The sequence below is a fragment of the Acinonyx jubatus genome, chromosome A3, assembly GCF_027475565.1.
Source record: "Acinonyx jubatus isolate Ajub_Pintada_27869175 chromosome A3, VMU_Ajub_asm_v1.0, whole genome shotgun sequence".
Classification (NCBI taxonomy): domain Eukaryota; kingdom Metazoa; phylum Chordata; class Mammalia; order Carnivora; family Felidae; genus Acinonyx; species Acinonyx jubatus.
The window spans coordinates 13,514,754-13,527,108 of NC_069388.1; the positions used below are offsets into that span (position 1 = coordinate 13,514,754).

General features: G+C 51.1%; 1 protein-coding gene across 30 annotated transcripts in view; it reads left to right on the forward strand.

The window, feature by feature from the left end:
* The window catches only part of ZMYND8 (zinc finger MYND-type containing 8), a 124,428-nt gene that overhangs the window by 108,200 nt on the left and 3,873 nt on the right, over positions 1–12,355 (forward strand). For 20 of the 30 annotated variants that reach the window (XM_027070270.2, XM_053199864.1, XM_053199865.1 and 17 more), the window contains 3 exons: positions 1,843–1,921; positions 4,226–4,465; positions 6,398–6,543. In XM_027070270.2, the coding sequence (XP_026926071.1) occupies positions 1,843–1,921; positions 4,226–4,465; positions 6,398–6,543 (465 nt within the window). Of the gene's footprint in view, positions 1–1,842; positions 1,922–4,225; positions 4,466–6,397; positions 6,544–7,583; positions 7,651–12,355 lie in introns of all 30 variants that reach the window. The other 10 variants (XM_027070273.2, XM_027070282.2, XM_053199866.1 and 7 more) reach the window with 1 other exon arrangement.

A 12,355-nucleotide genomic window follows, 5' to 3' on the forward strand; every position in this document is an offset into this window, starting at 1 on the left:
CTGTGTCTCCCTCTCTGCCCCTCCCCTGTTCATGCTCTGTCTCTCTCTGTCTCAAAAATAAATAAACGTTAAAAAAAAAAAAATGTTAGGTAAGAGATCAAACACAGCTAACATTATTTGCTTTAGTTTCACTTTTTTAAGACCAGATTTCTTTTTTTTTTTTAATTTTATTTTTTATTTTTTAAAATTTACATCCAGATTAGTTAGCACATAGTGCAACAATGATTTCAGGAGTAGATTCCTTAGTGCCCCTGACCCATTCAGCCCATCCCCCCTCCCACAACCCCTCCAGTAACCCTCAGTTTGTTCTCCATATTTATGAGTCTCTTCTGTTTTGTCCCCTGCCCTGTTTTTATATTATTTTTGTTTCCCTTCCCTTACGCTCATCTGTTTTGTCTCTTAAAGTCCTCATATGAGGGAAGTCATATGATAATCGCCTCTCTCTTACTAATTTCGCTTAGCATAATACCCTCCAGTTCTATCCACGTACTTGCAAATGGCAAGATTTCATTCTTTTTGGTTGCTGAGTAATACTCCATTGTGTGTGTGTGTGTGTGTGTGTGTGTGTGTGTGTGTGTGTGTGTGTGTACACACCGCATCCTCTTTATCCATTCATCCATCGATAGACATTTGGGCTCTTTCCATCCTTTGGCTATTGTCGATAGTGCTGCTATAAACATGGGGGTGCATGTGTCCCTTCAAAACAGCACACCTGTATCCCATGGATAAATGCCTAGTAGTACAATTGCTGGGTCGTAGGGTAGTTCTATTTTTAGTTTTTTCTAATTTTTTTTTTTTAAACATTTATTTTTGAGACAGAGAGAGACAGAGCATGAACGGGGGAGGGGCAGAGAGAGAGGGAGACACAGAATCGGAAGCAGGCTCCAGGCTCTGAGCCATCAGCCCAGAGCCTGACGCGGGGCTCGAACCCACGGACCGCAAGATCATGACCTGAGCTGAAGTCGGACGTTTAACCGACTGAGCCGCCCAGGCGCCCCTCTATTTTTAGTTTTTTGAGGAACCTCCATACTGTTTTCCAGAGTCGCTGCACCAGCTTGCATTCCCAAGGACCAAAGTTCTAATCAAGCCTTTCATTTATTTGTTATTATTATTTTTTTTATTTATTATGAAAATCTGTTCCTTGTTTTTACTTTATTCATTCATTCGTTTTTAAAGTAAACTCTGTGCTCAACATGGGACTTGAACTTACAACCCAAGATCAAAAGTTGGATGCTCTAGCAACTAAGCCAGCCAGGCACCCTCCTCCCGCCTTGTTTTTACTTTAAGTGGCTTTTTCTGGAGCCGGGATTTCTTGGAAAAGACAGACAACTTCTATAGTTGACCCTTGAAAAGCGGGTTTGAACTGTGTTTGTCCATTTTATGTGGAGTTTTTATATAGTATAGTAGTGTAAAATGCATTTTCTCTACCTTGTGATTTTCTTAACATTTTCTTTTCTCGAACTTACCTAATCGTAAGAATCCATTGTCTAATACACACATCTGTGTTCAGCTGTTAATGTTTTTGGGGAAGGCTTCCTGGTCAACAGTAGGCTGTTAAGTTTTTGGAGAGTCCAAGGTTACATGTAGATTTTTTGACGGCATGGCCTGTGGGTGCCCCGGCTCCCACTCCCACGTTGTTCAAGGGTCAGCTGCATTTCGTTTTCGGAAGCAGAGTTCCTCTTGAATTTGGGATAACCCACTGGTGCCCACCTCTCTGGACTGCAGCGTCCAGCTGCTTACGCCTCACTTGACCGCGTGGCGTTGACTCTTCCAGCTGGTGAGCCCTGTCGGTGAACGCCATCCAGACCCGCCTTCTAAGAGTCTTACTCTCCCTCATTCCAGATTCGCAGGCTGAGGATCGAGATCGAGAAGCTGCAGTGGCTGCACCAACAGGAGCTCTCGGAAATGAAGCACAACTTGGGTAAGTCCTGGTGAACTGGCCTGCGCCGAGGGCGCTTTTGGGTGTGAACTTCTCCGCAGCTCTGGAGGCAGGTGCCGGCGTGAATGGAGTCAAAAGTAGGCTTGGGGATGTGATGTCCCGCTGCTGGGGAGACCACAGAATCCTGGAGAGTCTAACCAGTGGGCACGAGGTGTAAGAGCAGGTGTTGTGGGGGTGGGTTCCTTCTTCTTTTCTTTTCAAAATAACCAACATCAGTAGTAGGAGTAGCAGCAGCAACAGCCGTAGCTGTTCCTGTTTACTGAGCTCTGACTCAGCAACCGTTTTAAGTACTTTGCCACGGATCCAAATTCTCATGGAAACCCTTCTGGTGAAGAGCTCTGTTATTCCCGTTTTTAGGTAAAAGCAAGTGGGGCACAGACATGTTGAGGAAGTTGCTCAGAGTTACACAGCTGCGATTCGGGCGTGGGCACTCTGGGTCCAGACCTTCCCTCCGAACCATGGAATATTGGGCATTTTCACAGATTCTCAAACACTTGGTGTGTGGCCCGCACTGTGGAGAAACATACTTTGCTGGTTGGTGCAGACTGAGTGCTGTTTCGGCCTATCGTTGTGTGTCCCTGTTGTGAAAGGCTTTCCCCCCAAAGGTAGAGCACTTCCCTTGAGACCCTCATGTAGTGTCAACCTCAGAGCCAGAATGCTGGAGGCCATCGTGTCTCCCTCGTCACGGGGGCAGGCCCAGGTGTGCCCCCTGTCACAGGTGACACACGTTGAAATCGTGTATCGCAAACTTACCTTAGGAGGCCGCCCTTGGGAGGAGGGAGCCCTCTGCTTCTCTGCTTGTTGCCACGCAGGAAGTTTATTCGGTTCTTGTGGCTGCTTGTTACTTTTATGCAGGATCTCTCCATTAAAAAAAAATTTTTTTTTTTTACATTTATTTATTTTTGAGAGACAGAGAGAGACAGAGCACAAGTGGGGGAATGGCAGAGAGAGAGGGAGACCCAGAATCCGAAACGGGCTCCAGGCTCCGAGCTGTCAGCACAGAGCCCGACTTTCGGGGCTCAAACTCACAAACCGTGAGATCATGACCTGAGCCGAAGTCAGACGCTCAACCCACTGAGCCGCCCAGACACCCCAGAATCGCTCCATTTTTAAATAATTAGCTGCATGTTTGGGGAAAAAAAAAAAAAAAAAAAGTACCTGCGGGCAGGCCAGAACGTGCCCATGGTCTGCAGGCTTCTAGTTAAAGGGACAGAAAGCTAGTGTCTAACACGAGTGCAAGGGGGTAATTTTCTTTTCCTGGTGTTTTTTTTAGACGTGTGCATGTGTGCTTGTTGTTTTGTTTTTGTTTGTAATTTTCAGTAAGAGAATCTTAACGAATTTTAGCGGGATCATTTACTTTTCTTTTGGTGTGCAGGCCACCCCCGCCCCGGGGTGAATGGCATGGGAACCTTCCTATCTGAAGTGAAATTAGCGAAGCCTCAGCGGACTGAGCACTTTGGTGGTTGATCGGTCAGAGCGAGTCACAACGCCCTGTCTGGTAGATTTACTCCATGGCCACTGAGCTCACGGAATAGAAAGTGTGTCTGAGCTCTAGTGCCAGCTGTGCCCTTATTGGCTGTATGCCTCAGTTTCCTCATCTATGAAAGGGATTTTTTTTTTTAAAGCTTATTTATTTATTTTGGAGAGAGAGAAGGGGGCGGGGGGCAGGGGTGAGGAATCCCAAGCAGGGATCCCCACATGGGGCTCGAACTCAGGAACCATGCGATCATGACCTGAGTGGCCAGCAAGAGTCCGACACTTGGCTGACTGAGCCGCCTGGGCGGCCCCCGAAACGAACGGTCTGGTTAGAGCTGGTCTCCCAGGATTAGTATGAAGGTGAAGTGAGTTGATCCAGGGTGCAACACGAGGTGCCTTGTAGTATTTGGTTGCTAGAAAAGTCCGTGCTGGTGACAAAACTCAGAGTGGGCTTCGTGGAAATTGGGTCACGGGTTTATTCGACGACTTCCCCCAGGATCCCCGTGGGGCTCCGGCTCCCTGCGTGCTAGGCGGCTGGCGTTCTCTCTCCCCGCGCAGCTCTGTCTGATCACGTGACGAATGCTCGCTTTACAGATGCAGATATTGGGGCTCGGCGAGGCTAGGTTACTCGCCTGGGGGGCGGGGGGGGGGGCGCACAGCTGAGCCCCCTCCGAGCCAGGACCCGCACCCGTGTCTGTTGGAATCCCCGTCCTGGACTCCCTTTCCGATCTGGTATGAAAGTCTCCAAGCCCCGGGCGGGGGGTGGGGGGACTAGTGATGCAGCCGATGTCCTCTCCCCTCGCCTGGCAGAGCTGACCATGGCGGAGATGCGGCAGAGCCTGGAGCAGGAGCGGGACCGGCTCATCGCCGAGGTGAAGAAGCAGCTGGAGCTAGAGAAGCAGCAGGCGGTGGACGAGACCAAGAAGAAGCAGTGGTGTGCCAACTGCAAGAAGGAGGCCATCTTCTACTGCTGTTGGAACACCAGCTACTGCGACTACCCCTGCCAGCAGGCCCACTGGCCCGAGCACATGAAGTCCTGTACGCAGTCAGGTACGGCCACTCGGGGCCTGCCCTGGCGGGTCTCGCGGGACGACCGTGACCGTCACGCACGAGCGGGCAGCGTGCACGCGCCCGGCAGACGCTCGAGGCACGGCTGTTGTGAACGTGGGGCCTCGTTCTGTTACTTGCCGGACTGTCGTTTCATGTGGCAGTGGTTCTCGGTGCGGTGATTTTGGTCCCCACCCCGAGACACCGGCAGTGACCACAGACGTGTGTGGTCCTCCTAACCGAGGGGCGGGCCGCCGGCCTCCGGAGGGCAGAGGCCAGGGATGCTGCTGCCGAACCCCGCCCGCGCGGTGCGCCAAACGGGCCCCCCTCCCGCCCCCGTGGGGAAGAATGATCTGGCCCTAAATGTCAGTCGTACTGATACTGAGAAATCCTGCTCTTTAATTATTTTTTTTAAGTTGGTTTATTTCGAGAGAGAGAATATGTTTGCGGGCACGAGCGGTGGAGGGGCAGAGAGAGAGAGACTCCCAAGCAGGTTTCGTGCGGTCAACACAGAGCCCGACTCACGGCTCGTCCGACGCCTCGCGAGATCATGACCTGAGCCGAGATCATGACCTGAGCCGAAATCAAGAGTTTTTACAGTTAGTTTGTATTTCTGACAAACAGTATTAGCTTTATTAGTTTATTACTTTCCATTTTGAAGAATTTAATTTAAAATTACATAAATAGGGGCACCTGGGTGGCTCAGGCAGTTAAGTGTCCGATATCAGCTCAGGTCATGATCTCACTGTTCACAGGATGGAGCCCTGCGTCAGTGTCTGTGCTGACAGCTCGGAGCCTGGAGCCTGCTTCAGATTCTGTGTCTCCCTCTCTCTGCCGCTCCCCTGCTCACTCTCTGTCTCACTCTCTCTCTCTCAAAAATAAGTAAAACGTTAAAAAAAAAAATACATGAATAATATGACAAGGCATTGTGTCTTTCACACTGGCAAAAATTGGAAGGTGATAGGTGACCACGATTGAGAAGCACTCCAGCGGCCAGGAGTTGGCAAATGCTTTCTGTGAAGGTTCAGAGGATAAATATTTTACGATTTGTTGAAGCTGCTCTACTGTACTGATTTAGGGAGAGGACAATCATAGACAAGGTGTAAGTGGTGGGCGAGGCTTTGTTCCAGTAAAACTTTATTCACAAAAACAGGTAGCACTGGTTTGCCAGCTCTCGCTCTAGAGAGATCTTGTGTATTTCATTATTTTAAAAAGGCAGTATTGAACTGTACGTTGTTGGGTCCTTTGTCCTTTAGGGAGATGTCTTCCTAATGGCTACTTTAAATCTCTTCTAGCGGTAGAGTTAAATTCTCCTATGTTCTGTAATGTGTCTGATGACCCGTTGTTGTTGTTATGACAAGATGGCCAAAATGTCCTTCAGTTTTCCTTTCTTTGTGGCATCATAATGTCCGTCCTTCTGAAATTCCTCTCAAATGCTCTTTTTCAGTTTGTCCAAGCTCCTACCATCTCCAGAGACTGTCTTTGCCATCGTGTCGTTTTTCACATGGGTTTCCCAGCCCTGCCTCGGAAGGAAGGAAGTCTACGGGGATAAAATCGATCTAAAATTCGAAATTGTGAAATGAGTAATTCTCGATCCCCGATTCCAGGCTGGCTCTGCTGATGGGCTTCATTTGTTCTCTCGCCATGCTTTTGGGTCTGGGATGACTTAACAAAACTTGAATTAAAGAACTACTAAAAATTCACATATTTTCACACAATGTCTGGAATTTCAGCTTCTGGAAAACTTTGGAGTCCTGGCCACGTTGGGCCTGTTCTCCTGGGTGGGGCTGAGCAGAGGTGCCTCTGTTACAGACAGCGGTCGGGTCAGAGTTGTTCCGAGCGATGGCGTGGCCTCGTGCGGTGCGCGGCTTCCTGTGGTTCTGGAAGCCGTGGCCCTCAGCTTATACGTGGCTTCTCTCTTCCGTTCCCCCCCAGCTACTGCTCCTCAGCAGGAAGCAGACGCCGAGGTAAACACAGAAACACTAAACAAGTCTTCTGGCACACAGGCGGCCCCTACGGATGCCGCCAGCACCTCGAAAGACAAGGAGCCTTCCACGGAGAAAAGCAAGGACAGCGGCTCGGTGAGTAAGCTGCTCGCCTTTGGCCAGTGACACCAACACTCAGGGCCAGGTGGCGTCTCAGGACCTGTCCCCATGCCTGTCTCCTCTGCAAGTCCCATGTTGTGGGAGGTCTGTCTTCGAGGTGGGGCAGTCAGACTGCTGGTGGGGGTGACAGGCTTAGCAGGCCTCCTTTTTACCAGTGGGCATGCGGGCAGGGACAGAGCGACGCGGAGCCCGAGTTGACATTCATGTGATCCGGCAGCTGCTCTCTGGGGACTCTCAAAGCTTATCACAGTGTTGTCCAGTAGAACCTTCTGTGATGATGGGAGTGTTCTGTGTCTGCTCTGCCCAGTATGGTATCCACTAGCCACACGTGGCTGTTGAGCCCTTGGAGGGTTGGTGTGAGCAGAGACTCTCGCACTTTTGACATTTTATTTAATTAATTCAAATACAAGCAGTCACACGGTGCTAGTAGCCGCCATATTGGCCAGGAAAGGTCGCACCCCCTACTTCCCAGTGTGTGGCATATGCAACATGGGTCGTCTGCAGAAGGTATTTTCGGTGGCACATTGATCATGTTTTACATGCGTAGTCATCATGTATTTATTTCAGTGTGTCTTAGGAGAAGAATTAAGTTCTTATGCCATCAAAACCCTTTGATTTCATTGACAGTATAGCCTGGTAAGAGGTTAATGTGAAATGAAAGCGAGCTGACATAGTTTTGAAGTAATATACCTCCTTTTTGGATGTGGCACAAATCTGGACGGTAGGTAGGTCAGTGAAGGAAGTTGAGGACACAGTGAATGTTCTAGAAGCTAAGGCTGTAGAGTTGAGTAAGGGCGCACCCCATTGCTGTGTTCCACCCTCTTCATTCTGGGAGACAGAGCACAGGTGTAGGGCCACCCCAGCTGACCTGGCCTCCCCTGCCTAAGCATACCAGGCAGAGGGCACAAAGGTGCCTTGGGGGCAGTGATGAGCACCCCCATGGATCCCTGGGCTTCCCTGGGGGGCTACATTGGCCCCCGTGCCTTGTGTCCATCTCTCTCTTTTTGTATTTTTAGACCCTCGACCTTTCTGGCTCCAGGGAGACGCCCTCCTCCATTCTCTTAGGCTCCAACCAAGGCTCTGGTATGTTGCCCCCTGGTGGGTGAACGGTGCTCTCACATTCCTCACGGGCAGAGGGGAAGCCATTTTCTCAGGGAGATCTTTAAGGGTTTATGGCAGTGGTTTTCCAACCACTGTGGATCCTTAGGGATCTTTGGGGGTGCCCCGGGCAGGTCATTGTGGGGGGGGGCGAGGGAGTGGCTGGGCAAGGTAGCTTTCAGGCACCCTCCAAACTGATCAGTATTTACCTCCATTTGTTTTATTTATGGGGGTCCCACATAAAAGAGGGTTCTATTTGCTGACCTGGGGTGGGGTAGAGGTGTGCATGTAGTTCGGGCAGTTCTTCTGCCCTCGGGGAAATGACCACAGTAAATTAAACCATCTGGAACTCTGTTCCTGAGGTCCCAGCATCCGCAGTTAGTGGATGAGGGCACTTGAGCCTTTAGGGAAAAGAAACTTTTTAGGTGGATGATGTTTCTGTAGAAACCTTTCTTCTTGGGGAATAACCCAGTAGGCTGTTTTGGGCTGTTTTCTGAGACTGAAATTTTTAGTTTTTCCTCTTACGTGGGGTTTGAGCTACCCTGTGTTCTCGCCCAAAGGGTCATTTTCCTGCATCCTTCCGAGTTTTGGGTGATTCCAGAGGGTTCAAAGAGGGTGCCCCCGTTGAGGACAATTTGCTTACTTGAAGGTCCCTTAGTTCCAGGATCTTTTTCTCCTTTGGATGATTCCCTTAAGCTGAAAGCCGAAAATTTTATTTCCTCTTGTATTAAGTGCGCCAAGGAAGAAGTTGATATCCTTTGTTTGCATAGGTGGGGACGGTTTCCCCAGGGGGCTGGAGACTGGGATTCAGATGGAGGGCGGGGCTAAGAGGGAGTAGCAGGAGCTGACTTGAGGGAGAATGAGAACTTGGCATTAAATACGATTGAACCGCCTATTGAAAACCTACCTCTCCCTTGCCTTCAGTCCCCTGACTAACTCTCTGAGAACAGTTCAGTTTAGCGCTAAGATGCCTTGCACATCTCTTTGATATTTTCTAGTTTCTCCTTTTCGCAAAGACTTACCTGGACCTTAAGACTACGGTTTGGTTTTCATTATGTGTATTTGTAGAGCTGCCCTCTATCTGTGGTGAGGATTTTGGATTTTCTGCCCGCGATCTAGGTAGCAATATACAATTCCTTTCTTATTGAAGTTTAAAATGAGTTTAGAGTAAAAACCTGGAATACACAGGCTGTAGGAGGGTTGTGGACGGGTCAGAATTGCCCAGGTGGTGTGAGCGAGGCCCAGGGTAGGGGGAACATGGCTTCCGACAGGGGGCGCTGTTGAGGTTTTGAGCAGCGAGGTGGGATAAGCACGGAGCTGGGAACTTTGGAGGGCGGCGTGCAGTATGGAATCTGTCTCATCCAGGGGGAGTGCAGACGGGACGCTGGCTGGGAGATCTGCCCTATTGCACTTCTCGGTGACGAGGTATTCCCTAGTCCAGGGGCAGGTGTTGGTGACTTGGTACTGGTTGGGTGGAGACAGAGAAAATAATCTTGGAGGAGTCCCTCGGTGACAGGATGGGGGGGCGGGGACAGGGAGGGGGCGGGATCGGGGAAGGGAGGGAGGGCAAGATCCTGAATTCCCGTTTTAGGTTCTTGGAGGATGCGTGGCGCTAGGCTTTTCGCAGAGGGTTGGAGGCGTGTGAGAGTTTGTTGAGTGTCTCCGGGACTACGTCCTGTGCTAGGGCTGAGGATTTAGGGGTGAACAAGGCAGACAACTCCTGTCTTCTGGAGCTTTTTTTTTTTTTTTTTTTTAAATTTTTTTTAACGTTTATTTATTTTTGAGACAGAGAGAGACAGAGCATGAACGGGGGAGGGTCAGAAAGAGAGGGAGTCACAGCATCCGAAACAGGCTCCAGGCTCTGAGCGGTCAGCACAGAGCCCGACACGGGGCTCGAACTCAGGGACCACGAGATCATGACCTGAGCCGAAGTCGGACGCTCAACCGACTGAGCCACCCAGGCACCCCTGTCTTCTGGAGCTTTAAGGGAAGTCAGAAGAGCATTTAATGGGTGCTTAGGAGAAGAGCATGAAGCGGTTGGACACTTCATTGTGTTTATTCCCAACTTCGGTGAGAGAAGTTACTGTTCCCATTATGCAGACGAGGACGTTGAGGCCCAGAGAAGTTAACGTACGTGCACAAGTAACTCAGTGACTTAACTGCTGGAGCCTGGACTTCAGTCTAGAATTCTCTGACCCCACACGTGCTCTCACCCGCTGCGTTGGGAATACTTAAGTTGACCCCTAGGAAATTGTGAGTCAAAAACGGTTGGCTGTTTTGTGTGGCTCAGCTAATAAGGCACCGATGTCTGGGGAAAGTCAGGGCTGTAGATGTGGCTTCTCCCTGCTGCCCCTGCTTCCAGATCTACTAACTGTTTCCTTTCCTCACCTCCCTGCTTCCCCAGCTTGGTTTCCACGGCTCATCCCAGCAGCACCCTCGCTCATGGAACCCAGTCTCCCACACCTGGTTTTCTCCACATGTCCATTTGGCAAAACCTTGCCTTGCTCAGACCCCAGCCATCTATCTCTTAACTCCCCTGCAGCCAGCATTGGAGCTCAGCCAGAGAAGATCACTTGGGACACACTCATTCCACCACACACGCTGATCTTGACCGCTGACCTCAGAAGCACACATTTCCATCTGCCTGGTCATCTTACCAAATTTGTTGCATTTCAGCCTCTGTTTGCACTCTCCACAAGGGCAGCTTCCGCAGTTCTCGGTTTCAAACCTCCCAGCCCGTCCCTCTAATGTCACTGACAGCACATGGCATTGCCTGTTCCTTCCGGGGAGCACAGCCAGGCCCTGCCTCCCCTTCCAGCACCCAGGCCTCCTTCACGCCTTCCTCCAGCCTCGCTGGCCTTTCCATATCCAGCCTCTGTCCTAGCCAGATGTCGTGTTCAGCTGCTTCCTTCCCTAGGCATTTAAATATCCTCCTGTGCTTCCAGCTTCTTTCCTTGACACCCTGCATCTGCCCCTAGAGCGGTGCTCTCCCCTAGAACATTCTGCAGTGATGGCGTGGTTCTGTATCCGCCCTGTTCCCTGTGGTAGCCGCCTGCACACATGGCTGTCGGACCCTTGAACTGTGGCTGACGTAACTGAGGAATAGAATTTAGCATTTTATATTACTTTATTTAAATAGCATCGCGGAGCTAGTGGCCACCATATTGAACCAACGGCACGGCCTCCAGGCTGCCTTGCCTCCTTCCCCAGCCCAGGCAGACGTGTCCGTAAGACTCGTTCGGTCCGGTCACCACTGAGCCCTAAGCCCCGAATAACCGCGGACCTTTTAAATTCGAAATGGTGTTTTGAGACCTTGTCTCGCAAAGAGATAAGGTTAGAATCCCAGGGCGTCCTCAGCAGGAGGGACCTTCTCTAAGGGTCTTGGCGAAAGGAAGAGGTGCATCCGGGACCGCACTCAGGAGGCGTCCGTGTTTCGGACTCGGGACGAGGCGGGACGGAAGGCATATTAGCCGAGGGGGAGCACCATGGTGCTCCCTGTCAGAAACTGGAGGAGAGGGAGTGTTTTCCAGGAAGTGTTGCCGCAACAGCCCAGAGTGTGAGCAGGAGGGAGACCGAGGTGCCCGGGGCCCAGTCAGGATGGTGTCCTCTGTCTTCCCCCTTCCTCTGTTTCTCACCCAAGCCGGTAGTTGTGTCAGAGCAGAAACGCTGACTCGTTCGCTGTCCTCTTCGAACTCCTCGTACGTCTAACTTCCGCCAGCTCTTCATGTTGGTGACCGTGCAGATGAAACCTTGTGGAGGAAGGAGGGCTTTGGACACACCGGGGTTCTCCGTGCCTACTGGTGCCAGGAGGGTGTGGTGAGGAGTCTGGGGGCGGGAGAAAGGTTCCGTGGGGGTACGTGCCTCCTTGCTATTTGCTTGTCTTTTAAGATTTTAGGGGCGCCTGGGTGGCTCAGTTGGGTAAGCATCTGACTCCATTCCTGCTCAGGTCACGATCTCATGGTTTCTGAGTTCAAGCCTCACATCGGGCTCTGTGCTGATAACGTGGAGTCTGCTTGGGATTGTCTCTCTCTCCCTCTCTCTCTTTCTGTGGGCACCCCCCCCCCCAAGTAAATAATAGTTTTAAGATTTCGAAGTAAAACATGCGTATCATAGTACAGAGACAGTTCCTAGGCCCTGTCCCCAGTGATGTCTCTGGTACTTCCCTCCTTCCTTACAAATGACGTATTTCCCTGTTGTCCTATTTCTGGGCGTTAGTTTTAGACCCTGCTTGCTGACTTCTGGTTTATGAAGGTGAGGGTTGGGGTCACTGATGACCGCTCTTCTCCCCTTCCTCCCAAATGATGGATGTCACCATTTCTGTGCTCTGGAGGTTCCATGGGTCAAGGACAACACTCATGCTTTAGTTCTGGATTTGAGCGCTAGCGACAGCGACTGTGGACCCCTCTCTCGGCGGCCCCCCCCCCCCCACCTCGCACCCCCACCCTGACCGTGTTGAGACCGCCCTCTGCTTCGCTGTGACTTCCCTTCCTCGAGGTTGAGAACAGGCACATTCTGACCCTTACCCGCCCCACGCTCGGCAGTGGGCCAAGCCGGAGAACTTCAGTCCGGGTGCCCGCCATCCTGAGCGTGCTGTGCGTTGCCCGGCCCACCGAGTGCCGTGATGACGGTTCCGTTCTGGCACGGCTGTGCTCTCTCCTGGAGTTTCTGTTTCCTTCTCTTGTCATACCTT